At 44.2% G+C, this 24,837-nt stretch overlaps 1 protein-coding gene across 1 annotated transcript in view; it reads left to right on the top strand.

The window, feature by feature from the left end:
* The window catches only part of BTBD17 (BTB domain containing 17), a 63,077-nt gene extending 40,285 nt beyond the window's left edge, over nucleotides 1-22,792 (top strand). Inside the window, exons 2-3 of the mRNA XM_069655132.1 lie at nucleotides 15,227-15,503; nucleotides 20,879-22,792. Of these exons, the coding sequence (XP_069511233.1) occupies nucleotides 15,227-15,503; nucleotides 20,879-21,962 (1,361 nt within the window). The 3' untranslated portion in view covers nucleotides 21,963-22,792. The remainder of the gene's footprint in view (nucleotides 1-15,226; nucleotides 15,504-20,878) is intronic.
* The last annotated feature ends 2,045 nt before the right edge of the window (nucleotides 22,793-24,837 follow it).

The following is a 24,837-nucleotide window of genomic DNA, read 5'->3' as shown; positions in this document are numbered from 1 at the left end:
CAAGTCTAGAATCGGTCACCACCCTCCTGACTTCTTCCTTACCAGAAAGTTTCTGGAGTACACTCTGGAGCCCCCGAGATGCTGAGGAACTGCTTCTATTGTCCCTTGCATTGCATGGCTTCAACCTCCTTTAACAGCTGTGCCACATGCAGTTCTTGTCGTGTGAAAGGAGGAATGTGAGGGCATTTGTTCTGGAATTCCAGAGTGTGCCCCTGTTGAAGGAAATCGAGCACCCATTTCTCTGTGGAGATCTTCCACCACTGATCTACAAATTGCAATATCCGGCCTCCCACTGGGGTACAGAAGTGGGGGCACGGTCCTGAGCCAGTTCAGGCCTGCTCGGGGGTCTGCGCCCTGGATGGAGGGTTACGACAACGCTGGGTGCCACTACCGTAGGCCTGGGATTGTCTCCTATAAGCCTCCTGGGTGGTGGAGGAGTGACGATAGAGGGATGAAACCCTACGACGACCTGGGGACTCTCCCTTTAGAGGAGCTGAAGAGTGCCCTTAGAGCATGACATCTGTGTGTCGGTCTTAATGGCCTGTAGAGATGCGTCAACCGCCTTCCCAAACACGTTGTTGCCATCAAACAACATATTGATTACTTTGGTCTGCACGTCTATGTGAAAGTCTGTGGCCTTGGGCCAACCCTAGTGGGGCAGAGGGCCACACCATTACCCATCTGACGATTGGAAGCCACTTCACCTTCCTGGAACAGGGATAGGGCTTCATCCTTCTTATCTTCCGGAAGGAAGTCAAGGATGGGCCCCAACTTATACTATAACTTTCTGTTGTATCTTGATAGGATGGTGAGAAAGCTGGTGGCCTTGATCGTTGATGCTGCTGTCGTGATGATGTGCTTTCCGGCTATATCAAGCTTTTTTCCCTCTTGGTGTGGCGGGGACCATAGATGAAGACGAGGGGTTGTAAGACCTCTTCCTAGCAGTGGCCGGGACTACCGATTCTGGGGAAGGCTGGGAGCTGAGGCACCTAGGGGCTGAGTCTGGAACCCGGTAGTTGTTCTACAACATGTTTCTCTATGCAGGAACGGTATTAGGGGCCTTTATGGCAGCCAGGCATTCTTCCCATATGTCATCCAACAGGGGAACTGAGACGATGGTCTTCTTGGAGGTCTCCCATCCCTAAAAAAGGAAACCTTCTTTTTTCTTTTTCTCCAGTACTAGGTTGAACAGCCAGGAAGCCTTGGATATTCTGGAGTGGAACGACCCAATCTCATGTCTCGGAAGGATAGCTCAGCGGCAACGTGCCCGCCTTGGAAGCAAGACGACACAAAGCAACACAGGTTCGATCCCCGGGTCCGTGCTTAGAAACCTCTGTGTATTAAGCACGTTATAACTAACCCATGATATCATATTATATCCAGAGAAGAGGCTCTGGAGGGCATATCTACATCAGGGGGCTGGCCATCCATGGGAACGTAATAATCAAACTCATCCATGTGTGTACCATTTGTGATGGTATCTGTGCCAGTGTCCTTCTGAGCTGCTTCCTCCACCACAGGGGGCAGTGCAACCGGCAATGGCTGAACAGTAACAGGGGCCTTATGAGGTGGTGTCATCTGAGCATGAGAAGGCTCCGGAGGGCTCCTTGCTGGAACAGGCAGAACAGAGGTGGAAGCAGTCGGAAGTCACCGCTGCATTTCAGCCAACAGTGTATGCAAGGTGTTCAAGATGTACATGGGCAAATCTCTTGGTGCCGGCGCAAGTGCAGGAGCTGGAACTGAGCCTAATAGAGGGCTAAATAGCAGGGAATGTTTAGCAGTGACCCTTGATGAGGCACTGGCAGAATGGGGTTGATGAGGCACTGGCAGAATGGGATTGGGTTCCCCTTGGCCCCCTTCCTGATCTGAGTAAATCCCCCCTGGCAGGTCTTCTTCAGATCCAGTGTAGATTGCTGGAGACTTTCTGAGGGATCCGGGAGGTGCTAGCGTGAAGAGAGGTGTAGCCTACGCGGGTCTAGTAAATCCTGAGCTGGAGGCATGTCCCTCACCAAACCAGCACCCTTAGGGAAAGAGGTGACGACTCTAGCCTGCAGAGCAGGAAAAGGTGCCATCATCGAGGGGACTGTCGTTGGAACCGCCGTCAGATGTCTAGGCAGCAAGGAAACCCTGGGCGTGAAAACCGTTGCAGTGGTAAAGGGGACTGTCATGGACCGACCCCTGGCATTGCAGCTATCAAAGGTGGAGCAGTCTTTGTAGATGGGGTTATCAACAAGGTACTCATCAAAAGGGAGGTCTTCAACAGGGCAACAGTCCTGGTGGATAAAGTCATTGACGAGGCTCATTTCGACGACAGAGTCAATGACGGTGGAGCCAGTGATGGGTCCTTGGACGACTTGCTCTTTGATGAAGACTTATGTTAGGCCGCTGACACGAGCGACTTTCTCGCAGATGGATCTAGTCCACCTGCCAGTAGGGTAAACATCAATGGGGTTGGTGACGTCAACAGTCTCTCTCCAAACTTGTTCCCGCAGCCATGGCGACTGCTGACAATAAAGGAGTTGGAGTGTGAGACTTTACCTTCATTTGGATATTCAACAAGGAAGCATGCTCAACGGACCTCGGCCTGCACTCTTTTTTATCTTAGGGAGCACGCTATTTGGCCCTACCGGCCCTGGAGGAGGTATGACTACACCCAGAGGCCGCATCAGAGGCCTTCCCTTCTTTGATCCATGTCACCAACCTCCGATGGTGGTTCTTTCTGTATCTGCCAGGAAAAGGATTGGCAAACCAGACATCCATCTGCATCGAGATGCAGGCAGTAAATGCACTGTAGGTGCCAATCCTCGATGAAGATATTCTCCAGGCTGCAGTTCTCACAGGACCTGAAGAGACTCTTCTACATGGCATCTGTCATGGTGTCGAAGTGAACTAACAAGCCTGGGAGTGTCACGCCACGAGCAGGAGATGTGACGATGGATTAAGGATCTTCTCCGGGAACGGGTCCCCGCCGCCGGTAGTCACAATGTGACAGAAGATGAAGAATTAATGAATTCTCGCAAACAAAGGCAAAAAACAGCAAAAGTTCATATTTGAAGGAGCGAAACACAAGTCTCCCAACACGAGAAACGTGCAGTAAAAATCTGAAGATGGCCACCAGGGGTGGATTTTATGAGGACGAGTGTGATTGGCTGCTGCAGTATGACCCAAAGTGACAATGATAAGTTATAGAGGAGACAAGCAGTTTTTAGCTTAAAGCTAAACTACTTTAATTTTACTGAGGATTCCCAGCCTGACGACGGGGAACATCCATGAGCATGTGAATCCATGCAAGACCCCATGCTGGAGAATAATCATAATAAATCCCATGCCCGGTGTCCATTCTTACTCCAGTGGACTAAACTCTGTCCTTATAATACACACATTATCTGCAGTGGCCATGTATTGTCAACAGGGGGACCAGCTCTACGGGACACCATACTGCTCGATTTAGTACTCTACATCATCTCTCTTGAGGTCAGAAGGATCACAAACTCTCAAAATTGCCCAAAATTACTATATGTTCCAGTTGCCAAAATGCACCTAATGATGATGATATGCAAATTTTGTAAAATAAATGCAAACAAAAAAAAGTATCCTATGAACTTTAAAATTTAATTTTTCTTTATAGCAATATGGAATTATGTGCGCTTCTATAAATAGCCCTGCCTACTTGTTAAGGATTGTTTTCAAATAACCAACACCGTTGGTAAAGCCGTTACACCCTTTTCTGAAAAGAATTCAGAGTTCTGCTTAAATATTTCTGCAAATTATTAAAATATTTATGTAAACAGTTTAGCACACTATTCAAATCCATTCCAAGATGGTCTCTGCGCATGGCAAAAAGGGGTTCTGCACAGTTTAAAGCGCTAATGTATGAAGTTGCCTAAAAGGTGTAGGAATTTGAATTAATTCTTTTGTCAAAAAAGGTAAATGCTTTTCCATTGTCTGCATTAAACAAATGTGTTCTGTAAAATATTTTCTAAAACCAATGCATTCCTTGTATTTGAATATTATAGACGAATTCAAGATTGGATAGTTGTGAAGGTCAAGGCTGAGCTGAATATGTGTGTGTGAATCTATGTATGTAGGCTTCCTGAATAGTGGAGACTACTGCCTTCAGGCCATTTCTTTAAGGTCCTATAAGTAGAGGGAAGAAAGGGAAAGTGAATAATAGGTAGGGAAGAAGTGATTCGAAGAAAAATTCTGAAGTTAACAGTGAAAAGAAATTGAATGAGTTATAAGTTGGGGAGAAAGGGCAGACAACGACACCAGTTGGACTGATGTCCCAGGTATGCAGTTTCTCCCTATTCCCCACAATGCCTGCAGGAAGGTCACCCTGTTACCTGGCTCTCTACTGACTGGATACGTTCACTTGGAGAGTGAAGAGAGGATGCTAGAAAGCAGGAGAGCTGAAGAGCAGGGTCAGGATGCACAGTTTGTAATGTGCCTAGGTAACAGGGCCTCTGACTTGTGACATAATGCCACCTGTGAGAGCGGTATAGCAAGAGCCTTTTTGATTTTTAACTTTAAAAAGATGCAGGTAAGTCCATCTTTGTAAGTGTAATCTGCTATTGAGACCTATCTTTCATAATCCTTTATCCTGAAAAGTATAGGGAAAACATGCAACTCCGCAGAGCCTGTGTACAGACACCCGTCAGCAACTGCCTTGCAGTTTGACAACTTGGTTGGTACAGAGTGACACATGCATTCCTGCAAAGAGCCTGCAGGAAACCAAAGTTCCAAAAGCCATTGACTGCTTTTAACTGTGAACAATCAGACTCCAGGGCGTGGTAGAAGAGTAAAATACTAAATATAAACCATGTAGGGTTTGAACACGGTGACCTCTAGGCATGTTTAATTATACTCGGCAAAAAGTTTTGATGTCACTTTTTCAGTTTAGTTGCTAGTGGCTCATTTCACTGGCATGCTTTTATGTGTGTACGCACCTGGGACTTGGTTTAAACCAAACAACCATTTGGTCCCATCCCAGGAAACCCCAATGTCACTCTCTGTGGGAAGGGTTGTCACTTCCCTCAGAGGACTGGAAATCTCTTCAGACAGTCAGCTGTGAAGGACATCTTTAAAGGTGAGACCTGCCAGAACAATGGAGAGCTCACACTGGGGAAGTCATTCCTAGAGACTCTATGATGCAGGGCAGACAGGAGAGAGAGATAAGTCCAAGCCCACAGAAGGGTCCCACCATCTTGGACTCTGCAATGGCTCTGACACTTTCCCTGCCATCTCCCCACTTTCTTCAGTCAAACCACTCTGGTACTGACATCACCAGGCAAAGACTTTGAACGCAGCAGCCAGAATTGGACCCCCCCACAGAAGGTTGGAAGGGGATCAATCATCTATGGCAGATTTTCTATTTTAGGGGGTGGGGGACCCTGTCTTTTGAATCATATTTGACCACAGAAGAAGAATTTCATCTGGACCTTTAATGGGGTGAAATTTCTGCCCCAAGTCCTCTTCCATAGAGGTGGATACAAAAAGGCTCTGAGAAGTGAGAATGCCCCTTCCCCCACATGTCCCAGAGGAGTATTTGGGATGACCTGCTGTCTGGACAAGGCCTGCTGCCTTCTGATACTCCTGACATCCAGGAACCGGATGACTGGGAGCGACAGTCCTTGCAAGTGCTCTCTGGCAACCTTCCAGGCTGAGAAGTGCAGAATAAGTACTCACCTTGTCCGTAGAGATCCTGACAGGATCACCCAGCAACTAAATATCAAAAACCAGCTCTGGGCACTGTTTGCCTGCTATCACCAGTTTTTGAGCTAAAACGAATGTGTCAGATCATTCGAAATACTGCAGCCACGCTCGAGCTGCCTTCGCCACTCACTGCTTTTCGATGCCATACCTTGCCATCTTGCCACTGAGTTGCCCACATCCCACCTGCACTCAAACTGTTTTGGAGCAGGTTGCCACTGAATAACCACATCGCATCGTTGGACCTCATTGATCCGACTCTACTGATTTAAGATGCCAACTTGACCATCACCTGCCTGCTCTTCACCTCAATTGAGACAATTAACACCACAGAACTGCGTCACATCGCTGGAGCTGGTTGTAGCCTCTCAACACACTCAATGCCTTGGGAACTACTGACTAGAACATCTCAATGCTGACTCGACCCATTGTAAAGTGCATAGAAGCCAGCACCTTGAGCACTATGAGCAAGCCTAAAAGATATTTGAAGAAGCTCTGTCCTGACGGCCTGCTTTAATGAGCCTAAGTGAGGTTTTATGAGCCCACTCCTAACCGTTTAAATACCTTCTTCAGAACTTCTTCATTAAACTTGACTTTGGTGCTGTGTCTTCTCTTACATATATTTCATATTTACGAACTATGGTTCCACGTTACAATTTTATGCCGATGACACTCAAGTATATATTGCCAATAACAATAATGTCACTAATCTATCAATTTGTCTTTTCGAAGTAAAAGCTTGGATGCTTACAAATCGGCTTCAGGTAAATCCTAACGGTGCCGGTGCTTCAGTGATCTTTCTGCCGCCAGGGGCCTGAACTAACGGCATGCCAAGCCTGCCGGAAGTTCACTGCGCCTGCTATCAAATTCAGAGAATGCCAGTGCGGAAAAGGTGCCGGTAACCATTGTTACCAGCACTTTTTTCCAGACTGGCATCCTCGTAATGGGCGCCATTGTGTTTTTTTAGCATGGATTACAGAATGCATTAAAGAGGAAAAGGGCTACAGGGCTGATTCACAAGAATTTTCAGGAGCACAAAGGGTACTTTTGAGTGGACTTGAATACCCGCAATAAGATGGCAGGTGCCTCTGAACTGAATGAGAACATGCTGGCATGGCTACTGCGCGGAGCTGTGGCTAGGAGCACCTAAGCAGAAATGAACTATTCTACTTTGACAATTTAGGTGGAAGGTTTTTTCCATGCTTTTTCAAAGCCACCATAAGATTGATGGTGTTTGTTAAACATGCCCAAATGCTTCATCCACAAGGATGTCAGATTATACTGCAATGGTGATCTTTAATGAGGGTGAAGGCACTGTCCTCTAAGCCAAAGATACGTTTTTGGAATGCAAAGCGTGCCTTCGAACTAATATGCATATCCACTTGGAATTGCTCAGTTGTTCTGAACTGGAGGTGATCTTCCAGAGATGGCCTCTGGGCGGCACTCTGCCATGTGTGGCTTAGTTGAAAGGAACAATTTTATACCTGTATTTCAGGTAGAAAGATTTTTCATGCAACATTGAATGTGCTCCTTAAATAAGATTAATCAGGTCCTATTCAGAATAAACGTCCACCCATTGATTGAAAGGTGTGTGGGACTACATCGTTAACTGTTTACGCAAGGCAACAGTAGACCCAGGAATGGGTGTTCCATTCCAGCTTATGCCTTGTGCCAGAGAGTTGGCGTGAGAGTGGTGTGCAAGATCATTAGACTGAGCTTATTAGTGTCCATAAAAAGAGCACTAAATAATGGATTGCAAACTTCGTTGTTGGAGGTGAGCTGTTAAATTTTCTCTGAACGATGTCCCTCTCATTTGAAAGTCATCGTTACCCTATTGCACATCCCAGCTGCTGCTGTTTCTCTGGACTGAATAGAGCAGAGTCTTCCAAGTTTTCACTATGTGGATACCATTGATTTGGTTAAAAAAACACACCCTGGACGTTCCCGACCATGAGCCCAAAGCTGCACTCCTTGCGGGATAATATCCCAGGTCAAATATCTCAACTAGAACAGAAGTTAGATGGCTCCAATGAGTCACATATCCATAACAGTTGAAGCTGTAAATTTATAATTTAGATGGCGAGCAGCATACAACTGTGCTCAATAGTTTAACACAATACGTAATCATTAAAGTGTGTATTTCAATATTTCTGTCCGCCTGCTGGAGTAAGACAAGGAAAAGGACCAAACTGACTCAAAACAGGTTAAAACAGAAAGTAAACAGGTTTTATATAAACAAAAGTCTCTGTCTGTTGCACTGTTAGTTTCCACAGTGCACCGTGAAGGGTGTCGTAAAACACAGTAATTCAAAATACAACAATGGTACGGTTTGAGCTATAAAAAATTTGGGTAAACCAAAAAGAAGGTGAATCGAATGAGTATGACAAGTTGTGTCCCAATTATATCATTGGTGATAACATGTACAGTTTCCAACCTAAATCCTTTTGAAATTTTCAACATAAAAAAGCACTCCTAGTTGGTATGAGGTGCCAACGCGTTTCGGATTCCATTAATCCATCTTCAGGGCCGGATGTGCTCATATTTCATAATGTATTCAAGTAGAATCTCTTTCGTTGGGTCCTAAGAATAATTCAAATGAACTCGTCAAGGGGTATAGTGTATTGTGTTTCAAAGTAACTAATAGGTTTACTAAATACACGAAGCTAGTGATTCGAGGGAACTGGACTCAAAAAGGTGTTGTCGGGTCTGGAGAGAGTCGCCTCCCATCTAAATCGTTGGTAAATGGTGGCGGGATTCAGGTCTCATGCAGGTATCTGCAGGTAAAAGGGAAAGCCCCCATCTGAGCTGATGGCAGATTCATACTAAAGCAATTTAGAAGTCGCACTGACAGACTGTTCTGCCGCGCGAAAACATCGCCCCCGTGTACTAGCGTGATGAGCTAGTTCGAGTGCATTTAGTAATAGGAGTGAGAATCTCTCCGTAGGGAGTATCGTATTGGTTTGAAATTCATTTGTACTTACTGGATCTCTGCAGGGAGGATAACCCGAGCAGCCCGTCGCCAAGACGAGTCGCTCGTAAGTGAACCTAGATAAAGTGGTTGTCACGGACGCCACGCATGCGCGTTGGCGCTTAAGCCGCCATGTTGGTGTGGGCAGTAAGCCGTAAAGAGCCGTATTGCGAGCGGCGCTGCAATACTGTCAATCAGGAGAAGAATCAAATTGTACTCACGCATCTGTATGCATAAGTAAAAACGTCTGCAAAGGCAGAAAATAGGGTCATCATTAATCTGAGTAGTGGGGCGCAGGAGGGGGGGCGTCACAGTTCCAGTCGAACTCTGGGGCGCCCCCCCTCCTGCCGGTTAGCTGGGACCCAGAGGGAGGAGCTAGCAAGCATACCGGCTCCTATCAAAAACTGGGTCGAACTGAAGAGAAGTGATCAATGGTCAATCTACATGGGTACTTACAGCTTTTATCTGCATGGAATACCCCTAAAGAGTTTGTCATGCTGACGGTCCCTAAGCCGTTCACATTCTCTAGAGGCATACATATTCACATATGTCTGGCAGATTGGCATATACACATATTGGCACATTCGGTTTATATGGCAGCTCAGTGTGCCCTATACATTCAAGCTTATGTATGTAAAGTCCTGATTCCACATTTATAACAGTAAAGGAGGAACACAGCCTCAACTTCTAAATTCACATCTGTAACATCAAAGGAAACACATAAGATCAAATTCACAGTTCATACCGCGAGGGGTGAGACAGTCTAACAGATCTATCCATATGATTTCTCTCTGTAGCAGTTTTTTATGGATATCACCTCCTCTAGGGCAAACCTTCACCGGTTCAAGGATTAGACATTTCAGTTGAGCTATCGAGTGCCTAGACTCCAGAAAATGCACCGATACTGGGGATTTAAGGCTCTTTGTCCTTATATTTGACTTATGCTCTGTCCATCTTAGCTTGGCTTTTCTCATAGTGAGTACTCAAAGGGTACTTTTGAGTGGACTTGCATACCCGCAATAAGATGGCAGGTGCCTCTGAACTGAATGAGAACATGCTGGCATGGCTACTGCGCGGAGCTGTGGCTAGGAGCGCCTAAGCAGAAATTAACTATTCTACTTTGACAATTTAGGTGGAAGGTTTTTTGCATGCTTTTTCAAAGCCACCATAAGATTGATGGTGTTTGTTAAACATGCCCAAATGCTTCATCCACAAGGATGTCAGATTATACTGCAATGGTGATCTTTAATGAGGGCGAAAGCACTGTCCTCTAAGCCAAAGATACATTTTTGGAATACAAAGCTGCCTACGAGCTAATATGCATATCCACTTGGAATTGCTCAGTTGTTCTGAACTGGAGGTGATCTTCCAGAGATGGCCTCTGGGCGGCACTATGCCATGCGTGGCTTAGCTGAAAGGAACTATTTTATGCCTGTATTTCAGGTAGAAAGATTTTTCATGCAACATTGAATGTGCTCCTTAAATAAGATTAATCAGGTCCTATTCAGAATAAACGTCCACCCATTGATTGAAAGGTGTGTGGGACTACATCGTTAACTGTTTACGCAAGGCAACAGTAGACCCAGGAATGGGTGTTCCATTCCAGCTTATGCCTTGTGCCAAAATAATGGATTGCAAACTTCGTTGTTGGAGGTGAGCTGTTAAATTTTCTCTGAACGATGTCCCTCTCATTTGAAAGTCGTCGTTACCCTATTGCACATCCCAGCTGCTGCTGTTTCTCTGGACTGAATAGAGCAGAGTCTTCCAAGTTTTCACTATGTGGATACCATTGATTTGGTCACCCCTCAGGAAAGAATCCAGCCTGAGTGTTACCAATGAGACTACTGTTTAAATACATGGCATATGTCAAAAGTGTTTGTTCTTTTCTCCCAGTCCATCTTTTCTTTGTTTCCACGCGTTTTCAAACGAAGTCAGAGGAGTACACCACACTCTCAGAATCTGAAACGGACGTAAGTTCGCTCGTGAAAGGTGTCAAAGCCTACTCATATGTGATGAATTGGATTCCGCTTTGTAGGGGTACAAGGATGAGTAGGGGTGTGATGGCCCCCTCAGCCCTCACACTTCTACAAACCAAAACGCCACGCAATCCTAAACGCAAAACAGGGACAGTCAAGAATTAGATCTCCTATGCCTTTTGTGGTAATGTGGGCCGAGAAAAGGCGATACTCATAGCGGGGCGGGAAGGTGGACCAGTAGTGACCCAAATAGCACAGTATCACAGTACAAAATAAGGGGAATGTCAAATCAAGGTTCTTTAAAAAAAAATGAACACGTTTATAAGACACCCCATCTGCACATAGAACAAAAAAAGATGACTGTGCAAAAACCCACCATAAAGGAAGAACAGAGAAGATGCAACAGACTGGAGGAAGTAGCACTCTGAGCATAGTTGCAGGGTGGTAGGTCAGGTACGACCATGAAAAGGATATTGGGATAAAAACAGGAGAGATCGTGCCCTAACCATTCTCACGAGTCCCAGTGGACCATGGGGGCAGTTCAGTGTCATCAGTTCCTGGATTCAGTTCTTGGTGGGCTGACGCATTAGTCCCGCTGTTGAGTGCTGATGTGAGCTGATCATGCTCAGTTCGGGCATGTAGGATCATGGAGGCCCTTGCAGCAAGCAGGCGTAGAGTAGGGGCGATGCGGGTGCCCTTTGCGGTCAATCCACAGTGGTTCAAATGGTGCAGGTTGGGACAGCCCCAAGAACGCTTGTGGTTGGCCAGGCTGAGTCAGGTTTTAGCCACTGGGAGATGTCGGCGAGTGATATGCCAGCAGTTCGAGTCGGTGGAGCGACGGTCGCTGAAGTGGTGTTTGAGTGTGTGTCGATGTGCAATAAATGAGGTGGCAGTTCTCGGGTTAGCTGAGAGAAGCAGATGTACATGTCACTCATAGAACCAACCCCCTCACCTCCGTCATATTGGAAGACCAGCAAGAAAACACTGTGCATGGCACCTGCTATCGTCCCAATACCACGTTGAAGATATGAAAGACATTATGCGCTCAGACAACAGTACTGAATGTACCCTCAAACTGATGTGGTAGAAGGAAGTCTGCAAACACCACTGGACATAGAAGAGCTATAAGCAGAGTTTGACAGGTGTAAAGCCATGATGAAAAGAAACAAGGACGCACTGAAACGATATAAAAATACTTCAAGAACGAGGATGTGACTGAAGTAATGAAGTAGCTGAATAAGCAAATGTGAAGAAATCATATAAACTGAGACGATAAGTAAGAAGAGATGCAGTATATGTATATACGCAGAAATGCAAGATAATTGAGACACATAGAAGCTTGCTAAACATAACAAATATAACACAGGTAAAGCAGCCATGTTGAGAAGATGGACGTCAGTTTGATATGATAGTAAGCTGAAAGCTAAAAATCCCAAGGACAGAGGCCAAGGCCCTGTAAATACAAATTTGTGCAAGAACAAATAATATTTGTTTGTCTCAGAATCAAGGATGTCGCAGCAAGAAGCAATTGCAAAGCACAAAAGGAGTCGAAGAGGATAAGCCATGTAAATAGGACATATTTCTCTTAGATTAAGTAAAGGAGTAAACATTTGTGAGTGCCAAGTAGGGGACAATCAAAGATGCAGAAAGTATATTCTAGTCTACAGAGGCCATGGAGAGTAATAGCACCCAGTATAATTGAATCAAATAGCACTGAATAGGAGGATAAGATGGACAAATCATGGCCTCCTCACACGTGGTGCAAGACCAGAAAACAAGGCCTATTCACAATACTCCAGGCGAAGATAGCAATGTATCTTCACTCCCTTTAAAGTTCCAAGGAAGAGAACAGTCAGCAAGACAAAGAAGAGGCCTTGGCTTAAGGCCTAATTGATGAGAGATGGTAGGCTAATTGGCCAAGTGAGCAGTTGTCTGACGTTCCCTGCACCTGGGTTTCATTTTGCTTACGTGCTGCTAATGAGATGAATATCCAAGGTTGGAAGAGAGTGCCAACCAATCAGGATGACCTATGCAATGATGGGCTTAACATTGTTGCAGAAGCCAATCCGCTGCTATTATTCTACCATTATCCGTATTATACGTAGTTAGAGGTTGTTCGAGGTGTGCCTACTTGATAAGGGCAGCTAATGAGGTTACTAACCCCTAAATAAGATATAGATATATATGTTTCCTTAACCTATCGCTCTGCCCAATACGTTTTTACTATTTGCCACGTAGGATGAGGTCATAACTGGAGTGCATTGAGAAATAAAGCCTTTGTGTAACTGAAATGTTTTTTTAGAGTGTGTGAGCTACGATTTGTTATGCTTGCCATATTTCCCTACTTTATTGAACTGATATTAAATTAGTGTTTTGCCATATTCTTTGACTCTGTCTGGTTATTTGGGCCAGAAATCCATTATTGTGATAATTTTCTTCTAGCTCTTGAAACGCTCCAGGTGCTACTACACAAAGGTGCTGGTAATACAAGCAAAATGCCCCATGGAGTCCGATAGGACTCCATGGAATGGGGATTTACATGCGACACCGGCACTCATAATCTGGCAGTAATACCGCCAGACCGAGTGCCGGTAAGAGTATTTCAGTTTGCCGGTATGCTGGCAGATTTACCGCCAGGATTCCGGCAAATTTGTAATGAGCCCCCTGACTATATCAGCTGCTGTGGAAACAGTCCCAAGGAACTGGAAAACCTCTCCTCCTCTAGCATTAAGTGACAATACTATTATACTTTGATAATCCATCCAGGCCATCACCATCATTCTTCTACCATACCTGTCCTTCTAATGCCTCTTTTCCTGCCCCCTGCTCTGTATGTGCAAAGTTGCAGGTAGCAAACCTAGAACGTTGACTAGTTCTTCAGCCTTACCACTGTGGATTGCCGCTGCTTCACCAGCGTCTTCAAGTAGCCTAAAGGGAATGAAAATAAAAGATTCCTTCAAAGGACTATGCAATTATCGCTTCAGATTATGTTCCATATTTGATTCTATTTTTCCCAAGAATCACAAGGTAGATGCACAAGTCATTATTTCCTATGTATTTGTAATTTCTACCTAGGACTGCAAAATCGTTTTCTTGGCTGACAAAAAGATCCTCGATTATGGATCAAAATTAAAAATGGGGGCATGTTAGACCAATTATTCACTATCCATATCGTGCTATATATTGTGCTATATACAAATATGTAGGTACGAGTGCAATTTGATGCCTCCGATCATCTAACTAAGTAAATTGCAAGGGATAATGGCCTAAGACAAGCTTGCGTTCTGGCCCCTCAATTATTTCCCTTAGATTTCCCCTAAAAAACAGGTGTTTTCCACAACAGTTAACACATCATCCGTTGCATGTACTGTTGTATGTGGATGCTGTTATAGTTTTAGAGCAGATCCTAATTGGGCTACATTAAGCTTTGTCAATGGTCAGAAATTACTGGTAGGAAAACTATTTGAGGGTAAACACAAGTGGAACCAAAGTATTGGTCGCCTCAAACTCAAATAAGTCCTATAAACTTAAATGATATTTTGATCTCCCACCCACCCCCCTTTATGTGGGGTGGATTGTCAGTGGTGTGGGTGGGACTGAGGGGCACAGCTAAGTGGCGAATAATGTGGGTGCCCTGAATATAGAATGCTGGTTGTTTTGCATAAAAACAAAGGGCATTTTGGGAACATAATAATGACCACTGATTTATCAAACATGTTAGAGCTAGTAATTCAAGCGTTCGTTCCTTCTGAGCATTCAATGTACACTTGGTATGGTGCTCATTTCCTCTGTCAGAATAGTCACCCTCACAGTAAAATGTGTGAAAAACATTAGACATATGTGCAACTTTGGACGGTTTCATTGTTTAGGTTTGGGCTGTTAAGCAAAGACAACTTTCAAATGCAGTCTGTGAAAACGTGCGCCGCTGAACTGCACATGACACAGCATTTGGGACAGATATGGCCAGACAGCTTCCTCAACTTGGGGGGGTTTGGGCCTTATGTCTACACAGAACAAGGCTCCAGTCAGACAGTCTTTGCAGGAGCGCAACTCCGTCTTGTTCAGGCCCAATTCCTCCCCTGCTAAAAAGAAAGAATATGTTCACTATGCAGCAGGCCATTCAGGGCATCATCCATGTATTGGTTGTTTGCTCGGCTTTGGACCTATTTATGGGCAATATCTGAAACCTACATTTTTAAGGTGTGGATAAAGACGAATACATGATGCATTTGAATTCTCCACAAGATATGATTATTTTAAACGTTTACATTATTTGAAGATGTTTAATAGATTAATGAATACAGAGTTCAGAACGAGATAATAGCGATGTGTGAATATTTGTTATTTAATATGGCATGATGTTGTGTGGCTTCACAAAAGCTGTTATTGACAATAGAATGATATCAAAACACAACATCTATCGCAGAGGCTTGCATTCGTCAATTTCTCATTGTTCTGGGTTTGAGTGGCAGTATATAGCAGTCCTCATAGATGTCAGGCATGATTTGCTTCATTGATCATTGGGTTGCCGGGTCCCCCTAATCTGGTCTCTGCTGTTGCCCTTTCTCCTTAGCCCATAAAGCTGACGTCGGGCTGGACGCCCCATCTGCCGTTATCAACCATTCCTTGATGCTGATCCAGCATCTGCAGGAACTGTTGCAGAACGGCAATGCCAGCGACTCCACCATCAAGGTGCTCACCATTAACTCCGACGAGGTTCGGGTCTTCCACACCCACCAGCTGCTTCTGGCCCTGCAAAGCGACATCTTTGAGGACCTCTTCCACAACCAGACGGTGGTGACCTTGCAGGAGCCAGCAGACTGTGCCAACCTCTTCGAAAAGTTCATCAGGTGAGAGGCTGGAGGTGAAAGACCTCCCGGTGGTGGGTGGGCCAATGGTGGAAGAAACCAGAGCTCTGGTTATCAAAATTACAAAGGTCCAACATACTCTGATTTAATGTTTTCTATAGCACTGTATTCCTCTACAAGTATACACCTGCCATGTGATTGAGTCTGTTGCGTCCAAAGTGGCCTGTCAGAGAATGGCTGACGTCGCTTTATGTAGTTTCTCAATTATTCCACTTTATATTGCTATCATAATAGCGCTCCTGTCGATTTTCAGTCTTAAATAGGAAGACTTTAAAGCAGGTGTCTGCATCCTGCGGCCCCCCAGATGTTTTGGAGTATGGCTCCCATGATTCCTTACTATTGACTATTCGGACTAGGCCTGATGGGAATAGTAGTTCAAAATATCAAGAGAGCCAAACCTTGCATATCCCTGCTTTAAACACTCTTATCTCCTCTCTCTAAACAAAAGTCCATATGCATTAAACGCCTGGAGACAGTATTGGATTATTTATGTTTTCCCTGCTTCTGAAATATTGAAGTGTTAGAAAAACACCTCTTGCCATAGTAGCCTCCCAGCAATAACTATAGCCAGATGCAACGGGAAGAGTACTGCACACTTTAAGAAGCACAAAGAAGATACCAGTAGCTACTTTCACTTACTCATGATTTACTAATAGAAATAGACAATTCAATTCACGCAGAAGTTACCTGTGGTAACTTTAACGTACTAATGACTTACTTTTAAAAAAGAGGCTATTTAATTCACAGAAAATGTATTGTTAGTAACTTTGATTTACGACTAGTAAGAGACTATTCAATTCACCGAAATGTTACTGGTAGTAAATTTCAACTAGAAATAATCTATTCAGTTCATAAAGAAGTTACCAAGAGTACTTCGTGACTTACTCCTAGAAAAGAAGAGTAAGTTAGGAGTACGTTAGAATTACTACCAGTGAATAGATTCTAATCGTTTTCCTGAAGAGAATGCTTGCAACTCACATGCTGGGAGGAGGTGTGGTGGTATGGCCGGCTCATGCTCAGTCGAAACACAAATGTGTGCTGGACCGGTGCAGCTTCATATGCTGCTGTTCTTCAGTCCTGTCTGATGCGGAACCCGGCTAAAGGACTAACCCATTGTTGATGCTGTTCCTCTCCGTGCTGGGGCAGTTGCTAAGCCAGGAGTTCCTGTTTGTTGAAGAACTTGTAACTTTGAAGGGGACCGCTGCCATTATGCTATCATCCCTTTATCATCAAAGCAGACATCATTTGTAATGGCTGTGAAAGGGCAGTGAGACATTGCATGTGATTATCGTGGTGAGGTTGTAAACGAAGACGTCAATGTGTAGGCTTATTTTCCATCTTTCATACACTATTCTTTTCTCATGTTGTCTAGGTGTATTTTCCACAGACAGGACTACGGGAGCCAGTCAATATATATAGCTATATTGGCTATATCTCAAACTATGAGGTTTGAGATGTAGCCCACACAGACAAAAGGTCTGCTTTTCTTGTGTGATCAGGCAATATACCAAAATGCAGAGAGACCCTTCATAGGACACAGAGTTCCCCAATTAGTGCTGGTCTTTTCATAGTAAGCACTCCGTAGGACAAGTCTACCACAAAGTCTGCCTCCCCACGGCTGACAACACGCTTCCAAAGAAGAGTCATAGATATACTAAAAGTAGAAAGAAAACATGAGTTGCTCAGTTAGCGAAGCCATTGGTATGGGATGGTAATAACCACAAAAGCTTACAATTGATCAATCCTAAAAAGCCTGTTCCAAATCCCTCACATGGTAACTGCTCGACACAGGCATTCAGAGTGACAGATTTCTTTGTTTCTTATATTCTGCTGCTGATATTTTGCTGCTAATTTGTTTTAGATTTACTTCCTATTTTAAAGCATACTTATTGTTAGAATTTTAGCGAATTGTCATTATTTCAAAATTTCATCTAGCTAAACTGCTTTGTATGCATTGTTTTTGGCTGAAGCTCCCTGAGTTAGAATAACCTCTTTTAGTGCATCCCTGCTACTATTGTTGTATTATTACTGCCTATACCATCTGAAACAGCTTCCGAACTACAATTTCCAAGATATTTGTAGTTTTACAGTACTTTTAAGATGACGTCAGGCACGTCAGCGCTGGCACGTCTTAGCCGGTCTGTGTCCGTTCGTGTGCAGTAAGAGGGTAATTAGGGGACCTTGGTCTTTACCTTGCTCCATTGTGCGGCTGAAAAGGTTAAAATTGTAAGTACTTAGGTTTTTTGGAATGTCCATACCTCATTATGTATGTTGTGCAATGATCTTATTAGGCAGATACAGCATAACCGCAGAATGAGGCTACAAGCCCATACACAAGACTGTACTCAAGACTCTCACACCAATTGGGGTGATACCCATGCTGGTACACATACAGTCGAGATGACCCAACCTGTTGCAGACATGCTCACTACTTTGGAGGACACAGAGGGGGCTACCGCTGCTGTTTATCAAATGGATATTGAGCCAGCTGCTGTTAGTCACCCTACTGCTGCTACTCCCCTTAAAACATTGTTTTTGAACACTCGCTCACTAGCAGGCCACACCATATAGGTGGCTGATCATATTCTGTCTGCTGATCTGGACCTTGCCATTCTGACGGAAACGTTGCTCTCTGAGGTCAATTTACATTCTGTCCAACTAGCCACTCTGGCTGGCTATATAATTCAGCACTCTGATTGGGTAGGTCAAAGAGGGGGGTGGCTATAATTATTAGGGACAACCTCAGAATGCTTACACCTAGCATACCTGTGCTTGATGCTTGTGAGGCTCTGTTTGTACACAGCCGTCCTCAGCCTTACCATTCTCTATCACTCTGCGGCCTCTCTGCCAGTCTTTCAGGAGCAACTCTTGGCTTTTCTGGGATCCCATACTAAACCTCAAGCCCCGCTATTAGTGCTAGGCGACTTTAACCTCTGGGTGTTTGATCCCTTCGATTCTGAGGCTAGAGCCCTATTGAATCTCTTTGAGAGCATTGGGTTGAAACAATATATCACTGGGCCTACACATCAAGGGGGAAATACACTGAACTGGATGTTATCCAGGAATCAGACCATCTCCCACTGCAAACCTGTTGCTGGTCAGACCATCTGGTCAGAATAGCTGATTATGACAGACTTCATCATAGTCGGGGTGTGAAAATCAACTTCAAAGAGACAGAAAACATCAACCCTAAGAATAGCTATACATTATTCTGAATCTTTTGAAGTACTCGGAGCACAGTCAGAAACTGTACAAAGGATTGTAGACGATTAACCAGGAGCAAAACCTGCAGCTTGGGCAAGAGCGCAAATACCAGATCCAAATGTGTAATAAAATGGATGCCTCTATCCAAGAGCCTGGGTCCTTCATCTGGAAAGGAGGCTTGGATCCTAGGGTGCGCCCTTCGTTGTGCTGTGCCACATGGGAGTGGTGGAAGCTTAAATGTCAATGTTTTGTCTAAATGATTGCTTATCAAAGTGCATTCTCTCCACGTAACACCCCCTCGCCACCCCTGATAAATAGTTACTCCTCACCTCATTATTACTTTCATATAATTATTCATTTCCAATTCTTTTCTTGCCGCTATGAAAGGCCATAGGCTGTAAATGATTACTAAAAACGTCACACTCCTCTCTTCTAGAGAAACTCAGGGTTCAGATGGGTAACTTTCTGTCGATCTTCCTTTGTGGCTTGCTCATAGAAAGAGAATAGTAAATCAGGAGTAAATAAGAATTACAACCGTAACATCTTTGAGAATCGAATAATCTCCTGGTAACTTCTTTGCCAATCTTCCTTGTCAACGCTGTTCATATATTACTATACTAGATAAAAACTCAATTCTGAGCAAACCTCTGATAACCTTACAGAATAAAAAAAGAGGGCTATCCAAATAGCTTAATCTTGATCAAAAATATTTGACCTTTTCCTTTTAGACTGACATTTTTTGGGTCGTTTTTTTGTTCTAAAATGCGGGGGGAAACCCCCGCCCCAGATATCCCCCACCTTTTACTATTCCCTTACCCCATTTAATTTAATTTAATTTGACGGAATTTCCCCTAAAAAACGATCAAAGAAATTTGGTCAAATCATTTTCGATCAAGTATGCTAATACCATCCAAACCGCATAAGAAAACACATAAGAGAAAGGAAGGCATGCAGAGTCTGGGGGTTCCTCTACAAGGAATGCAAATCTACATTAGGAAGACATATGAAAGAAAGAAAATATACAGCTGTAGACATGATAGTGCCTTCATGTGTGTTTCACTGTGCGCTTTATACTTCACTTGAATACCTAATATAACCCCTATTACATGTTTTGCTATTACAAGCAGCATTTACAGTAAAACAAATGCCGAAGCTATATTACAGCAAATGTAAGTACCTAGAGTGGCTCATTAGAATGACACAAGAGAAAGGAGTCATTTCACCATGTAGCATTTGGAATGTGCACTCTATGTTCTTGAAATGTTGTGTTACGTATTGTATAGATTGTCTTCAGACACATTTGCCTATTTCCTTTGATAAATTCATATTTGCATATATCATGCCACAGTGTACTACTGACTTTTGCCTAATGGATCAATCGTTTGTAACAAATCAAAAACATCTTTTTGTATAACTTTCAGTGCTCCAGATAAGATTTGGAAGTGGTAGTATTTTACACCCAGTTTTTAAAAGTTGAGAGTAAAATGATTTTTTAGGGAGTACAAATGTAAGTCCAATTCCCAATGGGAGTATTTTTTTGCATAAGTGCCTATAAATATATTTTAACTGGAAAACGAAAATATATTTTTGCAATCATTATTATTTCTTTGCACCTAGTTATTCATGCACATAAAAAGGTACATGTTTACTTCTTTCAATTAGGCAGTTATTGTAGGTTCCTCCTGTGGTACTACATGCACTAATGGTCCAAACATATCCACGGAGCTGTGTGTGACAGCAGCGGCTCAAGGTTCTAGTGTCCGTTTCCTATTTTTTGTTAGGAGTAATTTAATCCTCATTTTTTTTGGGGAGCATGTACCTTTTTTTAAGGAGTGAAAGTGGCCGATAGATCCCTTATCTGTAGGGCTGATAACTACAATTATAAATCAGAATGATACCCTCATTGTTCGTGGTTTTTTTTGTGTTTTTTTTTACTCTTTTCGTATTTTCAAAAAGCACATTGTGTATATTTAAGGCTTTAAAGCAATTCATTACTGATTGGCAGAATATACATCTTACTTGAAGTCGAACTTACGTACAGCCCTATTAAAAGGTGTACCGACTATTCCAAATGTCAATAGTGCGAAGCTACTGTGATCCCCAGGTGTATATGCAGCCTGTAACCAATGTCTTCTTGCACATTTTCCCTCCAGGTACCTGTACTCGGGGGAGATCTCAATCCAACTGAACCAAGCCATTCCACTCCACAGACTTGCCAGCAAGTACCATGTATTGGCTCTTCAACGAGGGGTGGCTGACTACATGAAAAATCACCTCGCCAGCGAATCCAGCCAAGGTCACGTGGTCGGCTGGTACCACTACGCTCTGAAGGTCCAGGATGAGGGCCTCCAGGTAAGCTGCCTGCAGTTTCTGGCCTGGAACCTCTCCACAGTTATCAGCAGCAGTGAATGGGTGTCCATAAGCGACGAGCTCATGGTGTCTCTGCTCCAGCGCTCCGACCTCGTCATCCAGAGCGAGCTGGAGCTCTACCGGGCTATCGAGGAGTGGGTGAGGAAGAACAACCCTGACGTGCCGGTCATAGAGAAGGTCCTGAGGTCCATCCGCTACCCCATGATTTCTCCAGCACACCTGTTCCAGATCCAGAAACAGTCTGTAGTGATGACAAAGTACTATGACTCCATCCAAGACCTGCTCTTCCAAACCTTCCAGTTCCATTCGGCCTCGCCCCTTCAGTATGGCAAGTACTTTGATGTCAACTGCAGCATGTTCATACCTCGCAACTATCTTACACCTTCCTGGGGCTCCCAGTGGATCATCAACAACCCAGCTAGAGATGATAGGAGCACCAGCTTCCAAACTCAACTGGGGCCGAGCAACCACGATGCCGCAAAGAAGGTGACTTGGAACATCCTCTTCTCCCCCCGCTGGCTTCCAATCAGCTTACGGCCCGTCTACTCAGACTCCACTTCTGGAGCGATGCAATCTGCCCGCATTGAGGATGGCCGGCCCAGGCTGGTCATCAGCCCGGCCATGAGCAGCTCAGACTTTGCCGGGGTCAGCTTCCAGAAGACCATCCTGGTGGTGGGCAAGAAGCCACAGGGCAAGGTGTTTGTGAAGCACACCTACAGCTTCCACCAGAGCACAGACGAGGTGCCCGACTTTCTGGCCAACGCCGACCTGCAGAAGCGGACCTCAGAATATCTGATTGACAATTCCCTGCACCTGCACATCATCATTAAACCTGTCTACCAATCCCTGATTAAAGCCAAGAAATAGAAGGATGCTTCCGAAGAGCCGGTAGGGCTGGCATAGAGTCAGTCATGGCCTACTGGCCTATAGCGTCATTGCTCTATCTGCGCCAATCCACAATCTGCTTTCAGGCAAGTCTTGCTCTACTAGCAAAAGGAATGAACACGAACAAAATACATGACTGGTACGAAAGAGCTAGCCCTTTGAACTCCTCTTCAAAGAAACGACTTCAAACGCTTCCGAAAACCATTATTGCCACAAAGTATCTATCTTATTGCTTTACAAGACCATCTCATGGTTATCCCCTTTCCACGTACCTTATGATTAGTATTGTGGTAACAGTAAAAAGACGCTCATGTAAATACGATTTTTTTAAATACTGTGTAATAACACCTTGGGATCACATGGGTTCTTTACTGCCTGGGTACATGAGAACATACTGCATGGGGTAACTGAGCTTTACCCCATGCAGTATATTCTGTATAACCTGTGCAGTGACTATCCCATGCAATCCCAACTCAAGATTGAGTGGTATTTTGAAAATATGAGGTATTTACAAGACTACATGTTTTTATCATTACCGCCATCAGGAGACAATTCACCCTCACCACTGCTCCCTTTAGCTTCTCGTCATATGGCCTGAGATTTCTTTCATCCTTAAATATTTTGTTAAATTGTTCCAAAGTAAAGGAGAACGACTCATCAAGGCAAAGAAAAACAACTCTCATGTTACTTTACAGTCTGAATTTTTTGTATCTTACTTACATTTTTCTTGTGTTTTAATGTTCAAATCTGGACAGAATGATTGTCAGAAGCACAATAGCAATAAACACGAACCGAAGTTCATTTAAAAACTGGGTGGCATTGCTGTGCCTTGTGTTGTGTGTCCAGGTCGTTGCATGGCACAAGAGTGCCCAGAACGGGGAGCATTCACCGTAACAGTTTGACAGGAGAAGGACGTGGTGCTCATGGGAAAGCAGTAGGTTTGACCCGCTTCCCCCAAACTATAGGTAGATAAGAGGTTGCAACTCACTGTGACATGTGTGCAGAGGTCGAGTGCTTCATAGGACACGGAGCATGGAGGTCACTTAAGATATCCTTATTACGAATGTTTGGGGTACATTATTCCTTATAATACATGTCCATGTAGTTCTTGACACGTGTGTTTGCTGACGTGATGAGCGGACCATTATCGGCTTTTAGAAATATCGGGGACCCAGCGCGCCTCAACTATTTGTAGACGAGGAACATCTCTGCATACTTATCAGTTTGCATTTCGACATGAACGTTAACTGGGGGTCTATTAATTTGGGGTTATAATTGCAAACTGCCCACACACAAGTAGTATTCACGAACATTATCTGTAATTAAAGATCGAATGTAATCCCTCTGCCCAAAGACTACTTGTTATAGTACCCTCTCCTTAAGTCCTAGTTTTTCCCCAAATCCTGGGAGAGTGGGTGCCTGCCTTCCCCCACTCACCGAATGAGAGAAAATGGTGAGTGTGTTTTCATTGTGCCACAAGCAAAGGGAGACGCAACATATCCCCTGCTAGCAGATAATCCGTTGGCAAACATATGCACTAGTTAGCCACTGTGCCACCCCACTACATGTACTGATATAGAAGGTACTGCCTGGCTGCCCAGAGACGAGGTGATGTGGCAGCAGAACACTCACCTTCTGTCATTTGAACCCACCCAAAGTGACATCCTGGGAAGCAATGAAAAACGACCTTTCACCCCTTGACAAAACAGAAAGTGGCATCAAATAGCATTGTTCCTAAGTGCACTAAATTACTGTGAATCCAAGCAGAGGTCCAAGGCCTTATTGTAGAGCACTTACGCTTAAGCTCTTTTTTGTAGAACAAATATGCATACAATATCACCCAACCTGTCTTGGTACTCATTTATCGACCTAAGAAGGATGAAAGGCTTTTTGAAAAAAGAAAAATAATATATATTTTTTAAATTTCTTTTTTTCTTCCAAACTGGCCCAGGCATGGCCCGAAACCGGCCCCCACTCCACAGGTGGGGGTCGAAAGGCCGAGGGGCTAATCCGACCCTGGCGGCTCCTCCTGCTTCCTCTCCACGGTCCTGAGGCATGGAAAAGTGACCGTGCATTGTGCTAGATTGCACAAAATCACCAGATTCGCTTATAGTGGAAAAGGTTGCTTTAATGTGACAGACCACAGCCACTTACAAACCATTGTAACTGGACTCCAAGGGCTTACAGACTACAAACCATTAAAAATATACCAAAAGAATGAATTAATCAACTTCCTCCTTAGGCCCCTCCCTTCCCCCTACAACTCCCCTCACCATCCTTTTCACCTTTCTTCCTCATCCTCCCCTCGATCTAAAGCTCGTCCTTCTTCCATACCTCTACACCATTTTTATACCCCTGGGCCAGCTAGTCCATCCAAACAGCACTAACCCTCTCCTTTACCGTGCTAATAACCATGTCGGCTTCCCACAACAATAAGGACAATGTTTCCAGCACACAGAAAACCCTTCCAAAGAGGTGTTCTTTCTGCCCCATCCCCACTCTTCACTTCCAACTCTTCACTACTTCTTCCTCTGCCATCCTGATGTCCAACATATAGTATTCGTTCCCCATCATTTAAAGATGAATTCTGTCCTCTCTAAACAAAGCAAACTCCTCATATCTTATCTCGGTATGCTTCAGGATGCACACTCTCCACACCGCACAAAATGTTACTATCTCTCTGTTAATCTTCTTCCTTGTTTTCTCTTCTGCCCCCTGTCTGAATGCCTCTCTCCACACTCGCCTTGGCAACAGCTCTGTCAAATATAGCGTAACCTGCCGCCAGTCCTTTCTCAAAAACATGAACTCCCTTTTTATCTTTTGTATTAGCGCCGGCTCCTTCATGAGATCATTCTCC

Source organism: Ambystoma mexicanum, chromosome 3q (assembly GCF_040938575.1).
Source record: "Ambystoma mexicanum isolate Mex_15411 chromosome 3q, UKY_AmexF1_1, whole genome shotgun sequence".
Taxonomy (NCBI): domain Eukaryota; kingdom Metazoa; phylum Chordata; class Amphibia; order Caudata; family Ambystomatidae; genus Ambystoma; species Ambystoma mexicanum.
This window is presented reverse-complemented; position numbering and strand designations above follow the sequence as displayed.